This window comes from Acomys minous, assembly GCF_964271855.1.
Source record: "Acomys minous genome assembly, chromosome: 9".
NCBI lineage: Eukaryota > Metazoa > Chordata > Mammalia > Rodentia > Muridae > Acomys > Acomys minous.
The window spans coordinates 56797318-56824921 of NC_140490.1; the positions used below are offsets into that span (position 1 = coordinate 56797318).

Sequence of the window (27604 nt, forward strand, 5' to 3'; positions counted from 1 at the left end):
CTAGCTTAAGCCTTACCTGTTCGGGGTAGGGCAGTTCATTGGCTACCCTTCCCTCTTGATGCTCGGTGCTCTGCCTGTTTAATAGAATACCTATAAGTCTGGCTTTTAGAGTTCCTCAGTTGGTGTTACTTAACTCCCATGATAGTTGCAGGGCATGGCTGGCTCTGCCTATTCTCACCACTGCGTAGATACCGCACACAGCTCCCTAGGGAATTTCCAGCGAGCTCTAGAATTTTTTTTTGCTTGCTCCTTTCTGACTCCCACTTTGTCTTTCACCCATTTCTCTTTTCACTCCTGGTTTCCTTGCCCATAGCATTTTCCCAGACCTTGTGAGTTTAGATCGTGTAAAGAGTTCTTGGTCTTTGAGAATATTCCTTCCATTTCTCTGGATTGATTCTAGATACTGGCTTTACTGAACGCTTCTGCTCTGGTTTGAGAGCTCTGGTCTTCTAGAAAAGGGGATATGACAAACATACTGGTTTACTGTAACGTCATGGCCAGCAAGGAAACTGCCAGGAAGTGCATAGCCTCAGAGCCCTGGGTGGAAAGAAAAATTTGTCCCCCCCCCCCCGCCCCTTTGCCAACTTGTAAGCACTTCCACTAGTTGTTTGGGAAGCAGATTAATATGAGTAACAGCCCATGCTGTGATGGTGGGTACAACCGATTTGTTTGTGGCAGAGGGAATAGGCAAGCCTATTGTCTGTGTACCAACAAGAAAACCATTTCTTTTTTGCTGTCTATGGTGACCAGGGGCTGACAGTGTTGAAGTGAGCGTCTGGAGTCTCTTTAATACAAAAGCATAACATTCCACAAGGGATTAACTGGTGAGTGGATGTGAGAGATGAAGGTGGAATAGTGCTGCAGCCTGCTGTGCTAGTCAATGTGAGTTATTGTGTGTGCAGAGGAGGAGGAGGAGGAGGAAGAGGAGGGGGAGGAGGAGGGGGAAGAGGAGGGAGAGGAGAGGGAGGAGGAGGAAGAGGAGGAAGAGGAGGAGGAGGCTCCTCTGTATGCTTCATGTCAAGGTAATTGCGTCTATACTTACTCAGAATGATGCCAAATCTAATGTTGAGATTCTGTTGGATGTGTTTGGAACACTGGTCAATGGAAAGGCCAAAGTCCTGTAAGGGATCTGCCAGAGAGGACATGGGGCGATTAGTCATGAGGACACTGCACACTCACCTGCAAGATCTACACTAATGGTTTTTCCAGGACTCACTAAGTGCCCAACACTTAAAATGCCTGTAACATTTCAGCAGCTCCTCTCAGTCTGTCTGTCCACAGTCACTGTCATCTTCACTCTGACAACAGGGCCTCGGCAACAGAGGACACATTTAGTACTTACATGTTTTACATCATTGCTTAAGTTCTTTTAGGACCTGGACTAATCTTGTTAACAGGAGGAGCTGTATATAGATACTCAGTTAAAATGCGCCTTTACAATTCTGATGTGTCTCATGGCACCCCATCCCATTCAACGGGCTTCCCCCACCTCCAATGTTATGCTCTTTGCAAGGCATTATACTAAACAGTCTGGGGCTAAAGATAGTGTGCTTCACAGGTAATTTTTGCCTATTCAAATAGCCACCTTATGAACCAGAATAAAGAGCAGAAAGAACCAACTGCCCCCAACCCTGAGCCACACCTCACAATGTGAGTCCACAAGGCAACAGTGCACACATGCACACACACATGCACGTGCGCATATGCACTCTCTCTCTCTCTCTCTCTCTCCAGCCCTCTGATTTGCTTGTATGCTTTCTTTCATTCAAATGTTTCTTGTTAATTCTTTCCTTTTGTGAAGGTTCCTGCATAGTCTTGAAAATAGTCTTTTGTTCTCTGAATTCATAGGTATAGCTACAGCTGAGGTACTCTTCAGACTGTGTAAATATGTTTAGTCATCCTTCAAATCCATGAGGAAACCATTCCAGGACCCCTCCCCCTATATATACCAAAAGCTATAATGCTTAAGTTCTTGGTACAAAATATCTTATTTTCATAGAACCTATGTAATGCTCCTATATATATGTATATATATTCATTTTTAAGTGTATTTGTGAATGCTTATGTGTATGTATGTGTATCACATGGGTACCTATGGAGGCCAGAAAAGGGAGCTGGGTCCTTCAAAACTGGAGTTTACAGACAGCTGTGAGCTGCCATGTGGGTGTTGGGAACCAAAAGTGGGTTCTGTGCAAACCCTTTTAACTGAAAAGTCATGTTTCCAGTCCCTTCTCCACACAGATATTTCAAATCATTTCTAGGAGGCTTACAATAGTTGTTAAGCGTGATGCAATTATGCGATACAAGACAAATGCGGGGTGAACCATTGCTATACTGCTTTGGTCAAGAAACACAGGAAGCAGTCTGCACATGCTTCTTGTACTCATATTCAAATACTTTAGATCTGTTTTTGGTTGAATCTGAGGATGTGGCACCTGTGGATATAGAAACTCAACTGTATCGCTTCGTAATTTGCTTTGCACCTTAACCTCCTAGCACCTAATGTAAACTTAGACTTGAGGCAAGAAGTATTTCTGGGTCATTTATTTTTCACTTCCTGTTCCATTCAACTTCAATTCTGCTTTCTCATTCTGTTTGATTTTATATCAAGAATTTGAGCATGCATGGCTTTTATATATATCTGTGTGTGTGGGGTCCTGAAATAGATTTCTCACGAATATTGAAGGATTACCAGATATATTTACAGTTTGAACACAACTGGGCCTATGGGAGGAAAGTCATCTTTTTTGTTTGTTTCTGTTTTTGCTTTTTGAGATAGGGTTTCTCGGTGTAGCCTTTGCTGGCTTGGATTCCCTTTGTAGACCAGGCTGGCCTTGAACTCACAGAGACCTGCTTCCCAGGTGCTGGGAATACAGCCATGTGCTGCCATGCCCGGCTGAGGAAAGCCACCTTGAGCTGAGCCCTCGTTTTCAGAATGCCCATTACTCAGCCCATCCAACAGCTAGGCACCCTACAAATGCACATGATGAACATGAGTTAAGGTATCCACATCTCGGCTCTGACTCTGGCCTTTGGGCTTTGCTTTGCGAGGCTGCCTATCTGCTGTCATTCCTCTGGTGTATGCAGACAGGGGGCCAGTGTGAAATGGAAGTGGAGCCAGGGGCTGGGCTTGCTCTCCATCTGGGGCTGGCCTTGCTTTCCATCACTTTTCAGTGGTGCTTGGTTCCCATACATGCTTTTCTTGCACCTTCTTGGACCCAGCCAGGCTTGGCTGTGTGGGTACCCAGACTTCTGCCAAATAGCATCTCAGAAGTGGTTACCCTTCTCCTGCCTCAGACCACAAGGTCTGTCATTCAAGCATCCAGGTTTTCATCTTGCCAGCTTTTACCCTTAGCTGCTCCAGCCCTCAAGGAGGCAACTCTTATTCACTGCCATTTTACTCTTTTTATCTGTATTATTTCTCAATGTGGTTAATTAACATATTCCCTATATTAAATTATTTATATTGAAGTCAATTGCTTGGTTATTTCTTCCTCTGTTAGGAACATTTTTCAACCTGTGGATTGTGACTACCAGAAAACACATATTTCCGACAGTCTTAGAAACTGAGGTACCACTCAGTGGCAAAGTTACAGTTATGAAGTAGAAATGAAAATAATTTTATGCTCCTAAGACCATTGGGAATATGTGTTCTCCAATGGTCACATCCCACAGGTTGAGACCCGCTGCTCTATAGGATCCAGATCAGTAGAATAGGGAACAATTTGAGAAGCAGGTGTACCTTTCCTCCTTTCACAGGTGTGATATTAACCTACCTACATCCCAGCATGGAAAGTGTCTGAGTCAAGATGTAAACTCAGCGTTTACATACACACGCACAAACAAAGCGACATCATCTTAGTAAGTACTGCACATTGAAACCAATAAGTAAATCCCAAAATATGCGTGCTAACTTCATTTTTAAGATTGCCTGGAACATTTTCTGTGCAGGTGTATGGCCCTGCATGCTTCAGTGTCATACCTGCTTTCCTCTATGCGCTTCTAGGCAATGATGCAGACAGTGTTATTACCATCCAAATACTGACCTGGGTGATGCACCATTGCTTCTGATGCCTGTGACGGAGGTGACATCTCCAGCCTGGCAAATCTAATGAAAGTGTCCCTCTGATTGCTTTGCTCCATTATTTTCTTAGGGAAAATGTCCCTCTTTTCTGCTGCTCATTTGGCTCCTTCCTAAACACTTCCATGTTGTCTCAGGACTTCTTTCAGATTGCTAAACAGTGGCGGGATGAAGGAGGCAATTAGTCCTGCCACACAATTTCTTCTATTTGAAGAAAATAGAGGGCACCTAACAATAGATGTTTAGGAAAGTGCACCTTCAAAATTGTGCATTAATTTAAATTGCTGTCTGAGGCAAAATGAAAAAAGGTATGCATTGCTCAGATAGCAGTTACAGGATTCCAGGGTGTGTTTATCAATATTTTAAAGCTATACATAGGATAAACTAAAAGGAGGAGAAAGAAATAAAGCCTTTTCTTGTTATTAGAAAAATAATTTTAATAAGAAACAAAGTCACAAAGGAATCAGTAGGTTGTTTGTCCCCTCTCTCTAAGGAAATGTATATGGAAACAGAAAGATTATTTTAAAAGTACTTAGGGATTTTCTGAGCTTTTTCTGAGCTCCTCTGGCAATTTTCTCAAGTTTTTATGCAAGTGTGATGTCTTTGAATTTAACTATGCATTCTATAGGAAAACTATGCAGTCTCTAGGAAAAGGTGACATCACTTCCTTCAGAGTCCATCCATATTACTAATACCCTGTATCCTGTTATGTTTCCATTTGGGCCCTTAGCATGCTCTGTATTTTGTGTATTGTACAGCCTGCCATTCTCTCCTGGACATGAACTCCCAAGGACCAGAGGTGTCATGTCTTAATATTATACTAGCTCCTCAGTAACTGTTCGAATAAAAATACTAAAGGCTATTTAGAAGAATGTCATTGAGAACCTTAAAGCAGAAATAGCCCAAACTCATGACTATTGCCATTTACCTCATGCTGTGTATCATAGGATGTCAATCAACATCTATCTATCCATGTGATGGAAAGATCCCTGTGATAATCCATAATGTCACAGAACTGCTGAAGGTCACCCACCCCTGGGTACTAACTTACCCCTGGTAAAGAGGCTTTGGCTTAAGGAATTACTTTCTTGTAGGCAGAGACTTTTGCAGGGCAAACTAAGAGAGTGTGGACAGAGGATTGTAGCTAAAGCAAAAATAGTGAGGTGGAGTCCTGGGGGCAAAAAGACTTATGCAGAGAAAGATGTGGGTAGTATGGGGGAAAACAGGGGTGAAAGTTGGATTAACCCAAAGCAAGGAGACATGAAGAGCCATGTGCAAGCTACTCTACTATCTCAAAGCCCAACTTAAAAAAAAAAAGTGGAAGGGTAACATAACACATACTAAAAGGAAGAAGAGCGGGAAATACTGAGGGTTAAAGCATTAAGCAGAGATGAAGGGCTGGTGAGAGAGAGGAGGGATAGTGGATCAGTTAACCAAAAAAATAAGAATGTATGGAGAAACCATTAGTAAGATAATTTCAAAATACAACTCTACAATAAGTGTTCCTGCAGAACATTCTGCCTTGGTGGAAATTGCTCCTCCAGAAAAGTGTACATTTCTTTCTTTCTTTCTTTTTCTTTCTTTTTTTTTTTTTTTGGTGTTTTGAGACAGGGTTTCTCTGTGTAGCCTTGGCCATCCTGGACTCACTTTGTAGACCACGCTGGCCTCGAACTCACAGCGATCCACCTGCCTCTGCCTCCCGAGTGCTGGGATTAGATCACTCATTCCTAAGGAGGTTTTCCGTACATTTCAATATAAGGTAAGGAAAACCTCCTTAGGAATGAGTGATCGGGGAAACGCTAACGGCCTCCCAAACAGCACAGGCTGTTGCCAGAGCCCTTGTGATCCATCATAACTATGTGGTAGAACTCGATTGCTAGAGATATCACACATTCTAGCTGTTAAGACAGGGAAATTCTTCCCAAACAGACCAGGAAGCATCCTACTGGCTAGCTTTCCTAGTCTTGGAAGGTATTGGAAAGTCTAATAGGGAGAAAAGACATTAGTATCTGTAGACGGCAACACTGACCTGCCAGGTAAGTTGTGCTTATTGGTGTAATAGTGCCATGACTGTTATAGGGCAACTAACCACTTTCTGATTGGATTTGAAAGGTGCTCCACAGCATGTTTTGTCCTATATTCCTTGTCAAAAGCCTGTGGCTGGGGAGCTCAAAGGCCTTGATGTAGAGCTGGTTCTTAGTATTGTACAAAATGGTGATGCTGTCAGGCTGTCTTCTAAATAGTTATGCTTACTCCCACAGACCTGGGCTTCTCGCAAGCCAGAGAGCTTTGTTTTGCAGTGAACAGCAGTCAATAAAGAGGTGTATAGCCAGCCAACGTGCTGAGAATTAAAGATGGAGTGCACATCTCTAAATGGGACATCTGTATTAATCCCACCACCATTAGGCTCAGGGAGCATCAAGGGAGAGGAAGCATAAAGAATGTAAAGATTTAGAGCGTCAAGAGAAGTGCTGTGAACTGCTGTCTTCGAGACATGACATGGTGATAGCATTTACGAGCTTACAGCAGCTGTAGCTCCCAGCACAGGATCTACCCAGGATCAAGCTTGCTCAAATCCCAGCATCGATGAGGTAGATGATCATCAGGCTCCGTCCTACACTTAGGAGTTACCAGGGCAAGCAGTTGTTATTCCTCAGTAGAGACTTTGCCTGTGGGTGATTCTGAGTTGTGGCAAGTTGACATCAAAACTAACAAGTTTTACAATCATGTATGTGTGTGTGTGTATATATATATAAGTGTGATATGCACTTACCTCTAGTTTTATTTGCTTGAACTTAAAACCTGTTGGAAATTGGCCACTTTTCTCCTTCAGTCAAAAGGCACCATGAGAAGAGAAATACCCCACCTACCTCACCCCCATCAAATTTTTCTCAAGCTGTGTCTAAAGCCAGCTTCAAGCTTCTGTACTTCTGGCTTTAAGAAGGTGACCTCTTTCTCTCTGTCCCTTCTTTCTCTTCTTCTCCCTTCATTTCTTTTTCCTACTGTCCTCCTTGTCCTCCTTAGATCTCCCTCTCCGTACCTCTTTCTCCACCCCACCCTTGACTCTCTCCAGTGCTTTTATCTGACTGCACTCTGAGGGCCCGAACACCAACTTTCCCCCCAATGGATTTAACTTTTATGTTCATTTTCATCTTACCTCAGTATCTGGTTTTGCTTCATGCATGCTCAGACTGACCCAGGAGAATGCTAACATGAAGGCTAAGGATGCTAATGGGCTTGTCTACTTTCCAATTAAAATTTTTTGAAAGGTTTATATCCCACACAGTAAAAGTTCTATTATCTCTCTCCTGTGGTCCATACCATCATACCTGGATCAAGCACATCCTCTCCAGGATGCCCTCAGGATTGCTAGTTTGCCCTTCCTTTGACATCCCACAGCCTGCTGTATATGCCTTCATCACACCTTTATCATCCTTAATCACCGTAGAAGTTAAGGCTCTATTGCTCTTTCTTGTGGCCCAGGAGAGATAGCTCTGGGAGTGGCTCAGTAAATACTCATACATTTATTTAAGTATTGCAGATTTTTTTTTTTGGTAAAAAAAATTTTTTTTTGTAGTTCAATTGTGCCATTCTCCAACATGAAGTTGGACACACCCACTCCCAGGACATAAGCTGTGTCAAGTTAGGAACCGTGTTTTATTTTATTTATGTTCAGCTAACTGGAGTCTGTGTTTGTGGACATGCCCAAGTTGGTTAGATATGTACATGGAAGGACAAGAAACCAGGTAATTTGACAAGAGCAGAAGGCTTTAAACAATGGAGCTTTTCCTTCCCAGCATTGACTTCGATAGGTACTGGTAATTACACGCGAGGTCTGGTTGGGAGGCCTATGATAGCAATCTGTGCTTCAAGAAACCTCGAGTGTATTAACTTTTCTCGACAACAATGGAAAGATTTCCTTTTGTCCTGGAGATAGAGTTTCTGGGGGTGCTTGAACAGCCAGTAGCTCAAGGTCAGATGCAGCAGACCTTCCACAGCATCTCTGAGCACTCTTTCCCCAGATAATAACAAACAGACCTTATTTAGACATTGTCCTGTAGGCTGGCTGCTTACCAATTCTGTGAGCCTGTGTTTCTGTTTATGATTGAAATCTAGTGTGTGTTGAAAGTTCCCTTTCTTGTGTGGTAGTTTTGACCGGGGTCTTAATGCTCTTCTATCGATTCATATGGTATCATCCGAGGGTCACTGCAGGTCCATCAGTGATTATGAGGGCATAAGTCTTGGGTGAGATATCGTTGCTAACATTCATCCACAGAAACTCAAAGCCAACTTCCATCTTTTCTGTTTTTGAAGCTACTGTCTTGTTTGCACTGCCCCCTTTCTCCTCCTTTCAATGCACTAAAAGATAAGAAGTAAGTCTAGTGTGGATGGATGTATTCTAGCTGTGTTTTCTTGATTTCTTCTTTTTTTCCACCTGTCAAATCTCATTATTAGAGACTAGCATAACAAGGTCCCAGTGGCCCTCTTTCAGACAATAGTAGTTCTATTCCCATTCAAGTCCCTTCTCCTAGGGTCTCATAGGGAATTTACTCATTCAAAGCTGTACATCCAGTGGAGTTGCTTGTGTCTTCAGATGTTGCACTAAATATAATAAAAACAGCACCAACACCATCAGAGAGTACTGCTACTGAGTTTAGGGCTTAGAAATTTCAATTCTGTTTGGTAATGATGGTCAGTGTGCTTTTGAGTGTAAAGGTACATTTGGGTTGCTGGTGGAAAGTTCTGGAACCTTCACTAGTTTCCTTTCAATTGTAAAATAAATGAAACTCATTAACAATAGCCTTCTAATGACAGAAAAGAAAAGGAATACATATGGCCTCAGAACTAACTCTCTCAGAATAACTACTTTGCCTTCTCCCAACAGGGGAGGAAATGGTTTGTAAAATAATTCAGTGGTCCCTCTCCTGCAGTTTTGTTTTCAGTGGTTGCCATTACTTTGATAATTATTGTCCAAAATTATTGAATGCACCTCCCTTTGGGAGGTGAACTGGTTCCTTGTCTGGCATATCTACACTGTGTACACAACCCACCACTTAGCAGCTATCTTAGTTATAAGAACTCCTGTCTCAGGATTGTAGTATGTTTAAGCAATCCTTATTTGATTTAATAATGACTTCAAAGTCCAAGAGCAATAATGCTAAAAATTCAGGCATGCTAAAGAGAAGCTTTAAGGTAGACCATTCTTAGTACAGAAAACAAATCACATGCAGAGGTGACTGAGAGCTATGTAAGCATGAAATACATATTCGCAGAGTTCAGCATTCTCCATTGTTTTAGGTTCTAGAACATACTCACTGCAGGTAGGAAACTAAAAAGGAGTACATTGGGCATGATGCTTGTTCAGAATGCCTCCCTCAAAGATGGCCTCCGTGTGAGGAGCATCACTGTGAATGTGTCTGAGTCCCATTCAGCCACTGTGACTTAATGTGTCTAGTACTGATAAATCTATCATCAACTCACATACCGATTACAGTTTTGTGGTTTTAATTTCTTTGGAATAAACACCCATGGGGGGGGTGTTCTGGCTCATCTTGCAAGAATGTGTTCAGTTCCCTTAGAAACTGCCCAGCCTCTTTCCACAGTGGCAGTGTGTCTGAAGCTGTCCTTCCATGAGGGATCCAGCAGGCAGTGTCCACTGGGAAGAAACTCTTGCTAGAGAAGTAGGCTGCCTAGGGAGAAATTACAAGAGACTTGTGGACTTGCATGTCCACTGAGCTCTTGAGTAGCCAGGTGTAAGACTGCCTCTGGGAAGCCACTGGTGTCACAGGAATGGAGCTGTTTACACTGCAGGGTGTAGAACAAGGATGCCCGTGACAGCTGGCATCTGTGCTTGCCACCTCCTTTCTTCCTGAGCCTTTATTCAGGGCCCTGACACAATTCTGGCCACACTCCGAGGTCTAAAGCCTGAGTGTTAATTGTTAAGATGTGTTTCCCAAATGCTTTCGGTCATGGGACCAGCCTGATGTGTTTTCTGTTCCTTCTGTATGTCCGGTAATGAATTGCCCACTGCTGTCTCCAATCCCCCAGCCAACTCATATGAGGAAAAAGATCAATTTACACCTCCCCCCAGGAAGCAGCCCTGCTGATGGAGATGACTCATAGTGAGAGGCTGTGTTCACTCATCTCAGAGGACCAGTGAGGACAATGCTTGTGAACATGGCTGCCTCTGATGTAAGAGAAGATTGTCTCTACCAAGAAGCTCTGGATTTAAGGAAGATCATAGCAGCATATATCCAAAGCATATAAGAGCCCATTATCTCCCAAGTGTGGACTCCCAGGCTTCCTGCAGCTTTCCAGAGGAATTAAAGATGTCCACTGGGAATGCCTCTCAGGATATTGTGAACTGAAACTGGGGTAAATGACTCTTCCTGCATCTCTTACCTCAGTGAGAACAAGTCAGACTGAATCCACCAGATGCCGGGCTCAGCCAGGGCTCTCTTCCTTCCAGGAAGAATAGATGCCTCCTTGGAAAACTATCTTTGCTGATTGCATTTTACCACTGGTGGAGCAAAGTGCATGGAGAACAGGGTCCAGGGGGTGGGAGAGATACAGGATTACAAGCTCCTGCAAGTTCAGGCTGGAGGAGGAAAAGAACTGTTGCTGGAGGCTGTGCTTCTGTGCCAGCAAAACTAATTCTTCCTCTAGTAGAAGGCTCGTTTTTCTGTCTCCAATCAACAAGCCCTATCATTATTTGCTCTCTTCCTCTTTAGAGGATTAAAAAAAAAGGTTCTGTTATATATATATATATATATATATATATATATATATATATATATATATATATATATATACACAAACTGTGGCAGTATATAAAGCTACCATAGAAAAGAAGCCAGTAAACCAAGCCTCAGATTAACCAAGGAGAATCATGATGAGCAGTTGAGTGACTGCAGTCTCCAGACTAAGCCTTCTTTGGACTCCCTACCGAGTTAATCACACAGTAGGGGTTGAACTTGGCTCCGCTCCTAAGCTGCAAGAAGCTGGGCAGCATTCGGCTGTCTCCTTAACATCATCTCTGTAACCATTTGGATGTTCTTCAGCGTCTCTTGCCATCTGTTCATGTGTTCTCAAGGCATAATTTAGAAACTGTTGGTGTGCGTAGAAACATCGCCAGACAAGTCTTGGTGCCACTATAGCTAAATACCTTTGTCCCAGCTTCTGCTGCGGAGAAGTGGAGAAAGAAAAATACCTGGGCCAGGAAGCATTTTCTGATGGAACAGACGTAAACAGGCATGCTCACACAGAACACGGGAAACAGAGACAGGACATAGGAGAGCAAGTGTGAAGAAAGCCTGGGCTACACGCAAAGTTTCAGGTAGACTTGGGCTGTATAATATTCTGTCTCAAAATAAAACAACAATAACAAAAGTGAAGCAAAGAACTGATGTTCAGCAGTTTATAAGGACAGCAGCTTGAGCAGTCTACATATGCACCTGTAGTCCGCACGCGTAACAACACTCTACAGCTGAGTGGCTCACACTAGCTGCCCCCTGAAAGAATGCAGTGAGTTAGTCTCCAGAGAAACTGTGAACTCATCTCTCAGGCACTGCAGTAACTTGTTGACTAGGCTTTTCCATGTGGATGGTCATATTAGATGCACATTATGGAATTTTTATCTATTATGTTTACCTCTCAAATCCTTAAGTATATTTTATCTCACTCCTCTCATAGGACCCTTCAGTGGGATCTTGGATGGATGTTGGTGGACATTTTTGCTCTGGTTTTTTTTTTTTTTTACTTTAAACAAAACACTTTTTGTGTTCTGCCATTAAATATCATGCCCGCTACAGAATTGCAGCTTAGATAGATTTCTCTAGAAGATAGATAGCTCGTTTTTAAAAGGCAATCTGGCATTCTTCGGTATTTTTAAAATCTGATTAATTTGGTCAATTTTTATTTATCATTACCCCCTATTCCCTCAGAGCTAACTTTGAGGATCGCTGCCAGGAAGGGCTCTAGATTTTGTTTGGCAAAAAGGTCTTTACTTCTCTCTCATTACTGATGGGCATTGAACTATATATAAAATTCTAGACTGGTGGTTTTTTCCTGTCTTCTCTGGGGTGATGATAATCCTATTTATAAGCCTGTTCTCAGCCAAATTGTAATTGATTTCTAGGTAACTTGTTTCCCTTTGGCAGGCTATGGAATTCCTCTTGTGAATCTATGAGGGGATTGCCGTGTGTGCTGAACCTGAAAATGCATACCTCTCAGAGTTCTAGAAAAGGAGCCAGATAGATAGCACCAGATAGATTTCCAAAGTGGTTGTACTAGTTTGCATTCCCACCAGCAATGAAGGAGTGTTCCTCTCTCTCCACATCCTCACCAGCATGTGGTATAACTTGAATTTTTGATCTTAGCCACTCTAATGGGTGTAAGATGGAATCTGAGAGTCGTTTTTGATTTGCATTTCTCTGATGACTAAAGATGTTGAGCATTTCTTCAGGTGTTTCTCAGCCATTCGATATTCCTCTGTTGAGAATTCTCTGTTTAGTTCTGAGCCCCATTTCTCAATTGGGTTATTTGGTTTGGTGGTGTTTGATTTCTTGAGTTCTTTATATATTTTGGATATTAGATCTTTGTCAGATGTAGGGTTGGTGAAGATCTTTTCCCACCAAGATAAGACTTTCCCACCAAGATGAGACTTGATAGCCTATGACCATATAGTGGAGGAGGAGGTCCCCCTTAGTCATAGACCTAGGGGAGGGGAATAGGGTGAAAGTGCAGGGAGGGAGGAATGGGAGGATACAAGTGATGGGATAACAATTGAGTTATAAACTGAATAAATTAATAAAATAAAAAAATTCCTTTTCCTTAGTTTCTTCCATAGTAGTTTATATTTTCTATCACTTATTCTACCATGGTGTATATTGAGTAATACACCTCTCACCTAGTCCAATAACATCTTTCCAGTAATTTTTTATTAATTTATTCAGATCACATCTCAATTGTTATCCTCTTTCTTGTCTCCTCTCATTCCTCCCTCCCTCCCCTTTTCACTCTATTCCCCTCCCCTAGTTTCCAGAAATTTTTAAAGCTTCATTTAAACTTAGCTATTATTATTTATTTCAACAATTAAATATTCTGTATTAAGTGGCTTTATTTTGCCAAATATCCTTGATATTTATTGGTATTGCATTTTTCTTTCATATTTTTAAATTCCCACATCTAATTCTTTAAACAGTTAAATTTTATTTATATTATATGTCTGTATTTCCAAATTATAATATCTCTCAGAATATGTCTCCTGCATTTGAGTTCTCTGCCAACTCTGATTTACTTCCTTCTGTTTTTAGATTTTGGACTCTGAGCTCATGGAATCTTCAGCATGCCAGTGAAACATAAACTAAGGGTGTTTGTTTCTCTGCCAATACACTCCAGATGTTCCCAATCAAAAGCCACTTTAATTTCTGGGACTACGATTTCCTGAATCAGAAAGACGGTGCATATACATTTGGGCTTGAGCCTGTGCGTTATCATATCTGGAGCTGCTCAACTCTCGCAGACGTTTTCCTCAGTGACCTGGCAGGCTTAGACAGATCTCCTTGTCTAGTAGCACTTTGCTTTTGCTCATTTAAACATAGATTTGTGGCTACTGCACGTAGAAGGCTGTGTCTTCACGGTGGGTCAACTTTCTGTCTTACGTGGCACTGTTGAAAACTACCACACAGTCAGTAACACCTCCTTGCTAGTCATGGAAGGTAAACTGCTCTCTGAGGGTACTCAAAGCTCCACTATCCTCTCTTTGCTTTTGGGGGAGCATGTTTTGTTTGGGCTTTGTATTTGCTCTTGCTCGTGGAACACCCCCTCCCCTGGCCCTTTCAATACAAGCAAGCCCAGCTACACATTGAAAATGTTTTGTGCCCCACGGCACCCATTATATCCAGGTATCACTCAGCAAGACAGGTTTCTATGACAGCTTTCAGGAAGTTGCCCATTCCATGCAGCTTCCACATATAGATGATCTTTTTTGTTGTTGTTGAAAGATGTCAATCTCTTTTAACAGTGTCTTGTTCACCAAAATATTTGTGTGTATTCAGTAATTCAGTGTGCAGGTCAAATGTTCAAGGGCATTGCAGCAGAGTGCTGTAGCTGACCTTCAAGGCGGTGGTCCTGGAGAGTAAGGACTCTAGGAGTTGGTTAGAAACTTAGTCCCTCATTATGGGGATTGGTTAGTACCTTATGAAAGATGCCCAAGGAAACTTGCACGCCCCTTCCGCCATGATGACAGAAATCTAAGAAGTTGAGACCAAACTCTCATCACATGTTAAATTTACCATTACCTTGGATGCTTAGCCATTTAACCAATATAACTGAATAAAATAAATATATGCCTATTAGTACAATAGTGGCACGACTATGATGCGGGCAACCAATTGATTTCTGATCAGATTTGATGTCCACTCCATAGAAAAAAAGTCCATGACCCATTTAATAAATAAATTAGAAGTGAACATTAAAATTCTATTGCACATAAGCTACCCAATTTGACATTGCTTTAGTAGCTTGAATGAATTAAAGCACATAGCATTTAATGCCACCAAAGTTTTTTTTTTTCCTGCAGGCTCTTGGGACTTTCTGCGTATACACCTCTTGCTGTAGGAGTAAGGCTGTCTCATTACCACAGTTAAGCGGAAGTGCTGAGAACTAATGCCTCTGGGAACAGCTCAGGACCCCAGCTCTTCCAGTTTGGGGGTGACATTTTGAGGTGTCATCCACAGGGTCTTCCTGAGGTCCTCCATAGGACTGAGATTAATTTCTCATGGTAGTCACTTGGATTGGTTTTCTTTTCTTTCATGCCTCACTCCTTCATTCTCATCTTGGGGCTTCCTAGGATGAGGACCATTTCTTCAGCAAGTTTACACTCAGTGCCTTATGTTAGCAGTCATTTCCAGAGAAACCTTTAACGTCAGCAATATTCAAGCCAATCCTTCTAGCTTATATTGAGTACAGGCTGTGCTTTCTGTTCTAAAATAAGTCAGATGTGGTTTCATATCTAGCATAATTTATGGTTGCTTTCTTTTTTTTCATTCTTTAAAAGAAGTATATGTATATATTTCAACTTTCCAGTCAAGATGTGCCTATTGGTGCAATAGTGATATAATTATGGAGTGAACCAACTGATTTCTGCTTGACTCAGAGACCCACTCCACAGGTGCGAATTCCTGCCTGGTACTGGGGACCTACCTAAAAGCCTATGGTTTGTCTGGTCTTAGGCATCATGGGTGAACCTATCACCTCTGTTTTGAAAAATGGAAATGCTGTCTTATGAGAATGCTAAGGTTCTGACATTTATGAGCTCACAGCTGGAGTTGTCTCCATAAGGTCTTCACAATACCCAGCACAATAACAGCCATAGTTGGGGGATGAGCTCATGGGCACAGTTCCACCCAAGGGGGCAGTTAGCAGTTGTCTTCAGAAATGCTAGATACTGGTGAGTTAATCATGCTTTACCTTTGCAGCTGTGCCCATGAGAGTGGCTTGGTTAAACCTGGTGGGTTAGGAAGCAAAACCAAAAAGATATGACAATGGCATGGGGACTTAGTGGGAGGGGAGAGAGTTGGTGGGAATTGACAGATGTAAGAAAGGGTAGTGCGTCCCCTGAATGGGGAGGCCTGGTGGCACTCAGAGGAAGGATATCAGGCTACTAAGAAGAGACTTGATACCCTATGAGCATATACAGGGGGAGGAAGTCTCCCTCAGTCACAGTCATAGTGGAGGGGACTAAGGGGAAAATGGGAGGGAGGGAGGAATGGGAGGATACAAGGGATGGGATAACCATTGAGATGTAATATGAGTATATATATAAAGAAAGGGTGGTGGAGCGTGAGCAAAATGCATTATATACATGTATGAAATTATCAAATAAATTAATTTTAAAAATAAAAGAGAAAGGGGCACCGGTCCACGCTGTGGGTGTAAAAGATGAGGTCCTCAATGCAATCTGAGGAGGATCCTTGCCTGCCAGCTGTGCTCTGTTAAACCCCTGAATCAATTAAATGAAGAGTGACTGAACATTTTCTCCTCAGGTATGTTCCAAAAACAACAACAGTTATCTATCCATGAACACTCTTTAGTCAAAATTTAATCTACACATGAAGTGGAAAAGCCATTGCTTCCTCTGGAAAATGACCTCACTGCTCACTCTACTCTGCTTGGTTTTCAAACAAGCTCAGCATGGCTCTGGCTGAAACTTAGTTTCCCTCTTAGAACACCTTCCTCGCAGTGATTCAGACCCAAGGGTGATGCTCCAGTGGAGGCAGAGGCAATAGCGGGGGCAGCATTTGGGTATTTGGCCTATGGCTGAATTTGGCTGTCTATCGCTAGCTTTTCCACAAATGGAGAAAAGAACAGAAGCAACAGGCTCTGGTGTCACACTTTCAGGCTCAAGGGTCCAAGCCACTGTAATAACTTTCACAGATCTCCTCTGACACCGCGTGTGTTTACTTTAAGTTGTTAGGTCTCCAGAGGAGGCTCTTGTTGCAGAAGATGCAGCCCTTACCCTGCACAAGTACTTTTTCTTCTGATCATCAATGAAAGATACAGTAGCGGCTCTCCAACTGCAATTTTATGTTTTGTAATTTGTTACCATCATGAACCAATACTGTTAAAATGGAAAATTCCACAAATGAACTATTTCTCCACTGTAAATGGTAACCTATCCTGAGCAACACGATGAACTCCGATGTCATCCCACCCAGCCCACCTGTGTCCTGCACGTCCACCCTGTAGAGGGGACTTGCACACCAGCCACCTTAGTTATCAGGTTGGTTGTCTTAGAATTAGGTTCCTTTGCATTCAAATGACTGTCATCCTACTTTGTAATGGCCCTAAAGTGCAAGAGTAGTGCTACTGGCAATTTAATTAGGGCTTGTTGTCAAAATTATTTCATTATTAGTTGCTAGTTGTCACTATTACTAGGCCTATTTATAATTTCAACTTTGTCATAGGGATGTGTGTAGAAAAAGCCATGTATACAAAAGGTTACCACTCTATGACTTTGAATGCTTAGGGTATTAGAAAGTGCCCTTCACATATAAAGGGAGAAATAATACATGCCATTCCCAAGTAAGGTCCACAATTATAATATGGTACTTTTATAAAAATTGTTGTTCCTCTTAATTAGAGTTGAGTCCCATGGACAATTTTCAGGTGTAAAGCTTCTTATTTTATAGGGACTTGGGCAGCAAAGGACCTGGACACATGGTTTTACGAGATGGGCTGCCCAAAAAGATGAAATTTTACTCTTTGGAGACCTTGGTCTGGTTTTTGTTTATGTGGTAGCTCTGATCTGAAACTGGGTGAGTTCTCTGGGTGGTTTTATGCTTGAAGAGGAAGTTGAGTCTACCCAGGAGGGTCCTGTTGTGTTCTTCCACTGATTGGCTTGGTGACCACAGTTAGGACATACTTCCTCTCTGGCTCACAGGTTCCCCTTTTAAACAAGGGGAGTTACATCGAAACCCTATGGCTCTACAGGGCCTGGCCTTAGTCCAGTATGTGAAAGAGCCCCTGGTTTGCCTATCAGAGGCCTGGAAGGGGGCTAACCCTGTCTGAAAAAATGCCCAGACCTAGGAGGGAAATTAGTCAGCAAATGGAAACTTTCCTACACCCCAGTGTTTCACCAGGAGCCACAGACAGATTGCCAAAACCAACAGTTCTGCCTCTGGAGACATTGAGCTGATCTACAAGAGCTGCTTAGGCCCCTTGTTCCATGCAGAGGCATGTTTCCTTCTTGTCTTATCCACCGCAATTATGATGAAATAGACCAATGTCCTCCATGTCTGCATTTAAGGTGGCCTAGCATGACCTGAAATGTCTGTTAAAGATGGAGAATACCAGTTAGAAAGGACTCGGCAGTGTCTTCTCCTTTGCTGACTTTGGCCAGTGGGGTTAATGGTACCAAGAAGTTGCTAGTGCTGGATGAAATGCGTCACTGCTGTTCTGATGTCTCTGAGATCTCATGTCTCATGGTTCCGTCTCGAGGAATTACTTAGCAGTCGTGTCTGAGTGACAACAAAGATGGGAAGGAAACTAGGTCACCTCCTAAGCACTTTGTGTGCACGAAGCCTCATTCTCAGTTATTTGGAATTCAGAATGTTTTTATCCATATGGACAGACCAGGGAGAGCTACGAAGTTTTCTCTATCTTTGTACATGAGTAGGAGTGAGGACAAAGAGTTGTGAATGAGCCAGACTGCCTTGGAAAAAAATATAAAAGGATGGATCAGTTCAACTGGTCTCATCCAAACTCTAGTAGATAGGCTAAGGGTAGAGCTTGCGGCAGAGTGCTTGTCTGGCACACACAAGACTCTGGGTTCCTTCCCCAGTATGCACTTTCCTCAAAGTCAACAGAATGTTGGGCTGGCACCATCAATCACAGACTATGCAGGCAGAAAGACAACTGAATGCTAATCATGAGTCAGCTCAGTTTTTATAAAGACGAGCCTTAATCATGCAGGCAAACTCTGTCTCCTCTCCTCTAAGTGACCAATTGACTTTTTTTTTTTTTTTGAGGCTTCCACAATAGACATAAGCTTCTAAGCATAGGACAATGGCAGGGTGGCTGAATGGTAAAACAGTGACCCAGCAGACCTCAGTGTACTTTTAAAAGAAAACGTGGCAAAGTGGAAGGAGCCTTGTGGGAAGAAGGGTCTTCAGAGGCTGTGGCAGGAAGCATCATTGCCAAGAGAACTCAACCCTATGACTGGCAACCAGGTCCAGAATCAATTGGTTGGTAAATCAAAGATGTGTATTCTTTGAGCTGAACCATGCTAGCTATACAAAGAAATACTTAAGTGCATACTTCTGCAGCTTTAAGAAAGCATAAGTCTTACAGATGGGAGTGATCATGTCAGTGCCATGACTACACCCACAATACCAGTTGCTCAGGAAGCTGAGGCAGGAGGATCAAGAGACTGAGCTTACCCTAGGCAGCAATAGTGAGACTGCACCTCAAACTTGAGAAAGAAAAGGAAGAGGAGCGAATGACTAAGTGTCAGCACAAAGACGAAAGGATTAGGCCCATAGAGCCAAGGTTTTGAAACAAGTTCAAGAAAAGTTGGAGCAAAACTATTCTGTGATGGTTCACACTTTTTCTGCCATTCGATGTTTTAAAGCGATCAGGAAAAGCGAGTTGTGGTCTGCTAAACACGTAAGGGGATTCTGTTGATAATTCTGTGGATAAGGTGTACACTGGCAAAAAACTGGTTAAATGAACGAATTTTGTGTAAGCAGCGCTCACATGTTTAAAGGGGCATTTAAAAACAGTAAAAGAAGGACTGAATTGTCATTGACATACAGAGAAACCCTTTGGGTAAGAAAGGCCTCAGCTATTGGGACTGGGGGCAGCACTTGTGGCAGCCATACAAGGAGGTTCTGGGCACTCTATCCTCTGCCTGAGAGCAGAAGGGACTCCTGCTACATCCTAATCTGCACATTGTCCTCTGTGCATTGTCTGCTCGTCAGCCTCATACACACGTGCAGGCTCTCGCTTCCTGGTTGACGGCAGCATACTTCCGGCGACGGCAGCATACTTCCGGCACCTGCTTAGTATTTCCAGTTCCCTAGCACAGAGCTCCTTAGTCACAGATGTAGAATCCGGTCTTAGGAGGTATATAGGAAAAGGCGTAACACAAACCTGGAGCGCATGGGATTACTGAGGAGGGTCACCCTTCTCTTCCCATAGAGAGCCCTGCCCTGCTGCTTGGGTCTTGGAAGGAGGCACCTGCTGCTCTGTATGTCCCAGATGCTGCTGTCAAAAGTCTACAGAACCTCTGCGAGCTGCGTGTCCCTTCGCCACTATACAGATGGAGCTCGCAGTGGCTTTTCGTTGACGGCCACCTTCTCAGACTCTGGCGTCCCATGTCCTGCTCACATCCCACCACCTAGGCCTGCATGGAGGCCATGTTCAGGACCCCGTGCTGCTTGTGGTGTGGCAGATGTGCTGGCTGTGAAAACCAGCTGGTGAGCTGCCAGACAGCCTTTCTCGAGACTCTCCTCTCAAAACACCGACAGAGTCAGGAGCCCATGGGGATGTCACATGGCTGGAAAGGGCAGTGGATAACCTTTCAGAACACCTATTTCCTGTCTAATTACAGAGGCCTCTTTAGAACCACAAACTTGGCTTACTTCCCTCTGTTCAGAGCTACTTAGTGTCTCCTTTTTAATGTGCTCAGGAGCATTCACAGCACCCCGCAGGTTTGGCTTCTAAGTGTTTTCCATTAAATAAAAGCACTAGAGAGTCCCGGTGATGGGTTCTTAGGAACCTCTCTTTAAGGATTGCTTCCCTTCCAGCACGTGTTCTTACTAGCTTAAAGGGCAAAAACAAAAAACAAAAAACTGCATCTTTTGTATTTTTTAAGTCAACTTCCTCTTTTAAAATTTGACCAAAAAGCCAGCCCTGTTTCTGGTAGTGCGCTCTTCAGTCTCTCTCTCTCTCTCTCTCTCTCTCTCTCTCTCTCTCTCTCTCTCTCTCTCTCTCTCTCTCCTTCCCTCCCTCCCCCTCCCTCCCTTCCTCCCTCCCTCTCCATCTATTAATATTTTCCTTAATTGCACAACAGCATAAGCTAAGAGAGATTGCTTTCTGTGCAGGACTAGAAAGCATGGCTAAATGGCTATGTGGCCTGTGATTTTTCTTTTTTCTATGTTGTTTCTTTGGTATTGGTTTTATGCTCCATTTACTTCAGAGCTGTCAGGTTCTGGAGAAAGAAATCTTTTCCCCACTTCATTCCTCACCTCCCAGGGCACCTTAAAACTTTTTGATGAACACTTTATCCATATGCCTTGATCATTGATCTATGGGGGTAGGTCATTCTTAGCTTGCCCTTTATTCTACAGGAGATCTTGCCAGCATTGTTTTGCATTCTTAAAGCCTGATTAATTGTCCTGTTTGAGCACCTTGATGGATTATGCAGGTGCATGTGTGTGACCAGATTTAGACTTTCATAATTAAGGGACATTTTGGAGGTCAGTTGAATTGCCCAGCCTGAAGCAAACGTCAACAGCTTGTAAATCCTATTTAGACAGATGTGAATGGGGCTGGTTGCATTCGAGGAAGGAGGGCAGTAAGTAAGTCTAAAGCTTGAGGACCAGATGCAGCACTAACCTGACCCTGGGAACTCTCAGGAACTGGCTGGGTCCTGTGGGATCACCCGCAGCATACTGCCCAAGATAGAGCATCCTTCTTTTCTTCACTAACTACTCCACAGGGGAACTGGTTGCTGTGTGTGGGAAATAGGCTTCCTTATGAAGTAAGCATGCCAATTGCACAGGAGGGCCCTGACTGGCAGTGCACCATTCTTACTGACAAAAGAATTCCCCATTGGCTCTCTTTTTTTTTTTAATTTGGGGGAGACACATCATTACAAATGTTAGTGTGTGTGTGTCCTCTTCTATAGCTACTGAATGTCCCTGATTAAAAAGAGCCAAATTGAGCCAATTCTGAATATGTAAAGAGATGCAGAGGGTGGGGATGGGGGTGGGGGAGAGGGAAAACTGTTATTTAATCAAAATACAATTCCATCTTCTTCTTCTTTCTCCCAGATGTTTATCTGTTTGAATGCCAGGAGAGGAGAAATTAGAAAACTTAAGTTTGTATTAAACTCAACATAGATCTTGTTTACTTACTATGTATGGGCCTCAGTTTCCACATATAGAAATGAAGCTCTCCATCCAACCTCTCTCTAGGATTTTTTGGTAAGGGTCACACAAGGCATTCAGAGTAACTATTGATTTTAAAATGGCTGCATCAGAAAAAGCCCACACCAACATGGATGAGACTCACAGAAGCTGGAACTCTAGATACTTAAGAGGGAGATTATAAGAACACACATAATTCTCTGAAAGAAAGCCTACAAATTTTATTAGCATGGTATTTTTAGGGTTCATTTGTTCCTATAGCCACTCTATTGCTAGAGTCACCCGGAAGATCCAGAACTTGAGGATCTGATCTAGTGACAATTTTGACAGATTCTTTCTTACCTTTGGCCATCTATGTGTATAAATATGTATCTAAGGCTGTGTGTGGCATGTGGTCAAGGTCACACTTCTCAACATTGCTGTAATGGCACATGAGTAGCCATCAACCATACATAAAAGAATGGATGCAGCTATGCGCTAATAAAGCTTATGGACACACATATTTGGATGTCATGCAGTCCTCATGTACTACAGTGTTTTAGTTTGGATTTAAATGTCTCTCAATGGCCTATGTGCCAAAGGTTTGTCCACTAATGTGGAGTTATTGGTAAGTGATAGAACATTTAAGAGATGGGGCCTAGTAGGAATTTGTATAGCAATTTCCTACACGTGGCTCATAAAGACTCAGGAAGAAGACAACTAAAAAAATCTCAGAAAGTTTCTGAAACTTATAAGATGTACAAGATTCCCTCCACCCCCTAGGACAGTAGAGATGACAAGGATTCCTGAGGAGAGACGCCTCTGACCTTCCAAGATGCCTACAAGTGATGCTGCCTACAGAGCCAGGCTTCCAGCTTTGTTGAGTCTCACTTGTGTGGGAGTGAGCTTTTGATGACGTAACTCCCTTTGAGTCATCTCTGTTCCTGTAAGAAACCCTTGGCCCACACTCCTGTAAGTAACCCCCAAACACTCACTGCCACTCAGAACCACCCCTGTGACCTCATGTCAGATATCTTGCATATCAGGTATTTACATTGTGATTCATAATAGCAGCAAAATTACAGTTATGAAGCAGCAACGTTATGGTTGGGGGGTCACCACAACATGAAAACCTGTATTAAAGGGTCTCAGCATTAGGAAGGTTGAGAAGCACTGTCCTATTGATTGTATTATATCATATATAAAATTATCAACACAAAGATACATTAAGTGTTTAGTATATGAGGAGAACTTTTCCCATTGTCCTTTTCACCCAATCCTTATATAGCCCTGTAAGGTAAAATGTTATCTCTCATAGTAGGCTGAAATGATCACCAAAATCACCCATGGCCTTTGGAACCCATGAATGTCACTGTATGTGGTCAGGGACTTTGCCACTGCAGTTGCAGCCCTTGCCTCTCACCCGACTCATCTGTTATGGGTGGCTTGACCTTACTTGCGTGTTTCTCTTGTCTCTGGTTGCTATGACAAGGTACCACAGACAGAGTGGCTTGCACGGCAAACTTGCATTTCTCAGAGTTCTCGAGGTTAAAATTTTGAGATCAGAGTGCCCAGTAGAGTTGGGTTCTTGGAGTGGTCTTCTGACACTAGTGGTCTCTTTTGTAAAAGAAAACCCCATTTCTGTGGGTTTGGCTTTCATGATCTAGTTGCCTTTTGAAAGCATTACCTCTAATACCACTATCTAATAAGCAGGGCCTAATATATAAACTTTTGTTATTATCGTGTGAGTGTGTGTATGTGAGCGAATGATATGTGGGCATGAGTGTGGGCATGCCCATGACATATGTGTGTATGTGGAATGCGAGGACAAGTATGTGGAATCTGTTTTTCCTTCCACGATAACATGGGTTCCAGGTATCAGTTGCAGGTTATCAGGCTTACAGACATCTCACTGGCTCTTAATGTGTGAGTTTGCTTTTGGTAGGACGTACAAACATTCCTTCTGTAACATGGTCTCCTACTTTCTCCCTCACCTTGTTTCTACCACTGCTATTGCTTTCTCTCCTTGTCTTAAGTGTTTTTATAATCTACATTGTATCTTTGTGTACTAGAGGCTGAATGTAAGTAAATGCACCAGTGGGCATTGGTGCCATATCCCTAGGTGTGTGCGTGCATGTGCGTACACACACACACACACACACACACACACACACACACACTCTTACAAATTAACACAGGCACATTCTTTACATGTTCTTGCACTTTGCTTTGACAACACTGGCTTCTTTGTCTCCACCTCCCCAATTCTCTTCCTTGAACAAATGAGAACTTCTGCTTTTCAGAACATTTTGCTCACTTTCTATTTTCTTTTCTTTTCTTTCTTTTTTTTTTTTTTTTTGTATTTTTGAGACCAGGCCTCTTATGGCCATGCTGACTTCAAAGTCACTAAGAAGTCAAGGATGACCTTGAACTTCCAGATTCTCCAGCCTCCATCTCCCAAGTGTAAGGATTTGAGGCATGAGCAACCGCACCTGGCTTCTGGTTGGTACCAAACACTCAGAAGCCACATCTGATGTTCCTTCTTCCTCTTGAAGGGTTTAAAAAAAAATAATGATTCAGAAAGTAATTGCTAGCTTAAGGTCTCCTTCTCTTGAGACAAAACTCACAAATGAAATTGGAAAAGAGACAAACAAAGCACAACCCTGGAACACCACAGCAACTCTTATCATGGGCACTTAGTGGGACCCCAGAACCCCCTGACGTGCACTGATACTGCCTTAACACCATGCTGGCCAGAGTGTCACTCCAGGCAGCCTGTGACTGAGGCTGCTGCTCTGCCAACCTGGCAGCAGAATGGGAGGCTGTGTGTGTCTGGAGGTGTGTACAGACATTTAGCCTTCAAAAGCTCAGGGCCAGTCAGGAGACAGAGTGGGCGTAACCCCTACAGGAGGGCCTAGGGTTCAGCTTGCCTTTCTGCTGACCCTAGAGTGTACCCATAATCCCCTCAGTCTAAAGACGGTTTTCGTGATGATCATGAACTGTTATGACGTCTGGATTAAAAATCCTATTTCCAATCACAAATAGGCTCCATTGCAATACTCACAGCTCTAGTAACTACCCAAGGGGTCTTTCCAAAGCAGGGTCTTCTCAAAGCTGAAGGCAGGCAGCGCCCCCTTGTCTAGGGCTCTGACGTCATCTCACCCATCATTTCTCAGCCTCCTGAACTTGGCCTGGTCATGTAACCCCTCTTGGCCTTTATCCATGCTATGCTCTCTGTTGACCTCTCCCTCTCTACCCTCCTCTATGGCACTGCCCAACAACAAAACTCTGCACACCAGGGTTCTTAAGAGCATGCCTTTTGGACTTAGAGAGGCCAGCGAGCAGTGTGTTTTAGTTCCACAAATATTTACTCAGCGTTTTGTCTTCTCCAGGTCCCTGGAGCATATTTCTACAGCATTAGCTGGATAGCCTTTACAAAGCCAGCTAGCTAGCATCTCTGGCCCCCATGTTCACACACCTATAAAGCAAGGATCACGCTAATGAAGCACAAAGCATGGTCCTTGACACACACAGGCAGACCCTTCTAGTAGGAGGTGTTGTTCAGATACTTTTAAACCATTCTCTAAGTTACATTTGGTGATCTAATCCTTGCTCTCTTCCAATCAGCATGTCCCCTGGTTACTGATACCTGCCCTTGAGACAGCCCTTCTGCTAAGCAATCATTCTTTGCTTTCAGTGGCTGATTCTGCCACTCTTCCCAAATGAGAACTTTATCTCCTCTGTTCCTTTATTCCAGGCACCCAGGGATTATCTCCGAGATTTAATTACTCCGAGGAGAAGTCCCACCTTTAGATGGATGCAGCAGTGAGGCAGCCCTTATGTCCTGCTCCTTCCCCAAGATACTCAATCTTTTTGCCTCTTCTCCAGGCAAGTAAAAGGACACAGGAGACTTGGCTGCAGTCTCAGGGGGATTCTTGGGCCCAGACTAGCCAATTCCATAGGCCTGGATGACCTGAAGAATCACATGCCAACTAGTCCACACGACTCAGATCTTGCTGTCATCCCACACCTTAAGTGAATGTGTCACCAGCAGTCTAGGTTTCCATTCTCCCCAAGAACAGGAAGCATGATGAAAGCACTCACACCATCTAACCAATCACTCGCTTTTCAAAAATGCACGTCAATGTTCCTCTTTAGAGGAATAAACAAACCTATCATATCACCCCAGAAACCAAACTGACAATGTGTGTCTGTCAGGTCAGGTCCTTGGGTGGCAGAAGTTAGGGTCAGCTATTTGCTCAAGAGTTGCTTTCATTATTCCCCGCTTATGGTGGGACCAACATGGGGGTTCAGTGTCTTCTTTCCACATTCTTTGGCTCAAGCCACACTAGCCCTGTCTCCCTACAGATGTCCAGACTTTATAACCCTGCCTTTCCGTGAGCCTGTTCTTCAACTTGCCATTGGAAAATGGATGCTAAGGCTCATTTCTCCTCACTGAGTCATAACAGCACAGAAAGAAAAAGGCGAGGAAAGGCACCAAATTTAGACTTTATCACTAACCTGCTCCTAAGTTCTGGCTGGTGGTGCCAACAGTAGAGCTCTCCCAGGTGAACACACACCACTTCCCAAGCAGTTACAATGGGGAACTAATGCAGGCATCAGGACACAGTCAAACCTCCGCAGTATTTGGCCCTAGGGAAACCCTGGCATTGGATGTTACTTCCAAAGTGCTTGGCGCTTTAGTGGGTGGCACAGCATAGCGTGACAAGAACTCTGGAGGAGGGGGGGGTGCTGAAGATTGAAGAGCTTTTGACCAAAGTGACTTTATGCTCACTCAGGTTGCAAAAGGGGCGCCCTGGAGAGCCAGCCCAGGTGCAGGATTTGGGAAGAAAAGCTTATTGGAAAAAAATCACTGATCAGTTGTTCTTGAGGGGGGAGGGGGGCTGAGCCCTTATACTTGGCTCCATATCCAGACTGTTACTCTTTCTCTCTCTCTCTCTCTCTCTCTCTCTCTCTCTCTCTCTCTCTCTCTCCCTCCCTCCTTCTCACCCTCTCTCCCTTTCCCTTTCCTCCTTATAGCTTCCAAGGGCTCTCCATGGCCCCCAACAACTCACTACAGCCAGAAAAAGCACCGGGCTTCCGATAACCTCATCCCTCACCCATACCAGTTTAGAGCACATGATACCCACACCTGTAGACTTTAATTTCCCCATACACACAAGTGAACATTGCACAAGATCTTACCACAACTCTGGTAGAAGACCTCCAAGCCCCCACCGCTGCAGGCCATGTGTGCGGGCCAACCTTTTTCTTTATCACGGCCACTGCTGCTGGGAGAAGACAAAATCCACAGAAGGAGGGCAGCTGTCACACTGTTCATGGTGAGAGGTTGTGTGTGACCAATGAGAAACAAGCTCAATAAAAAGGCCTCCAAGGTTCTTCCCCCCTCATGAAAGTGGAGGCATGTTCACTTTCACTTCCCAAATACAGGCTCTGGGGAGTCCACGGTGAGAGGCCAAAGGCCGAGAGGAGGGGGGAGGAACATTTGAATACTGTTCCAGAGGGTCTTCACACACTTGAAATAGTAGGTGTATGTGTGTGTGTGTGTGTGTGTGTGTGTGTGCGTGTGCGTGCGAGAGAGAGAGAGAGAGAGAGAGAGAGAGAGAGAGAGAGAGAGAGAGAGAGAGAGAGAGAGAGAATGCACAGGTCCGGCCTAGGTTGAAAGCCGACTTCCTGCATTAACAGGAAGAGATTCAGCATGACTCCTCAGAACAGCCTTCCTTAGATTTTCCATCCCCTAGAGAAGCCATAAACAGGAAAGACGAGCCTCGGGGGCCACCATGTGTTTTCTGTCAGCAAGCACATCACCACCGAAGGGTCCTGATGTAAGAATCAGAGCTGGCTAAAGCCTTTGGAATTTTGAGGGTGG

At 43.5% G+C, this 27604-nt stretch overlaps 1 protein-coding gene across 5 annotated transcripts in view; it reads right to left on the bottom strand.

The window, feature by feature from the left end:
* The window catches only part of LY86 (lymphocyte antigen 86), a 66970-nt gene extending 39740 nt beyond the window's left edge, over positions 1-27230 (bottom strand). Inside the window, exons 1-2 of one of the 5 annotated variants that reach the window (XM_084796984.1) lie at positions 26920-27223; positions 1043-1129 (exon numbers count right to left, since the gene is read on the bottom strand). In XM_084796984.1, coding sequence (XP_084653110.1) covers positions 1043-1129; positions 26920-27055 — 223 coding nt within the window. In that variant the 5' untranslated portion in view covers positions 27056-27223. Of the gene's footprint in view, positions 1-1042; positions 1130-26919 lie in introns of all 5 variants that reach the window. The other 4 variants (XM_084796986.1, XM_084796987.1, XM_084796983.1 and 1 more) reach the window with 4 other exon arrangements.
* Positions 27231-27604: the final 374 nt, after the last annotated feature.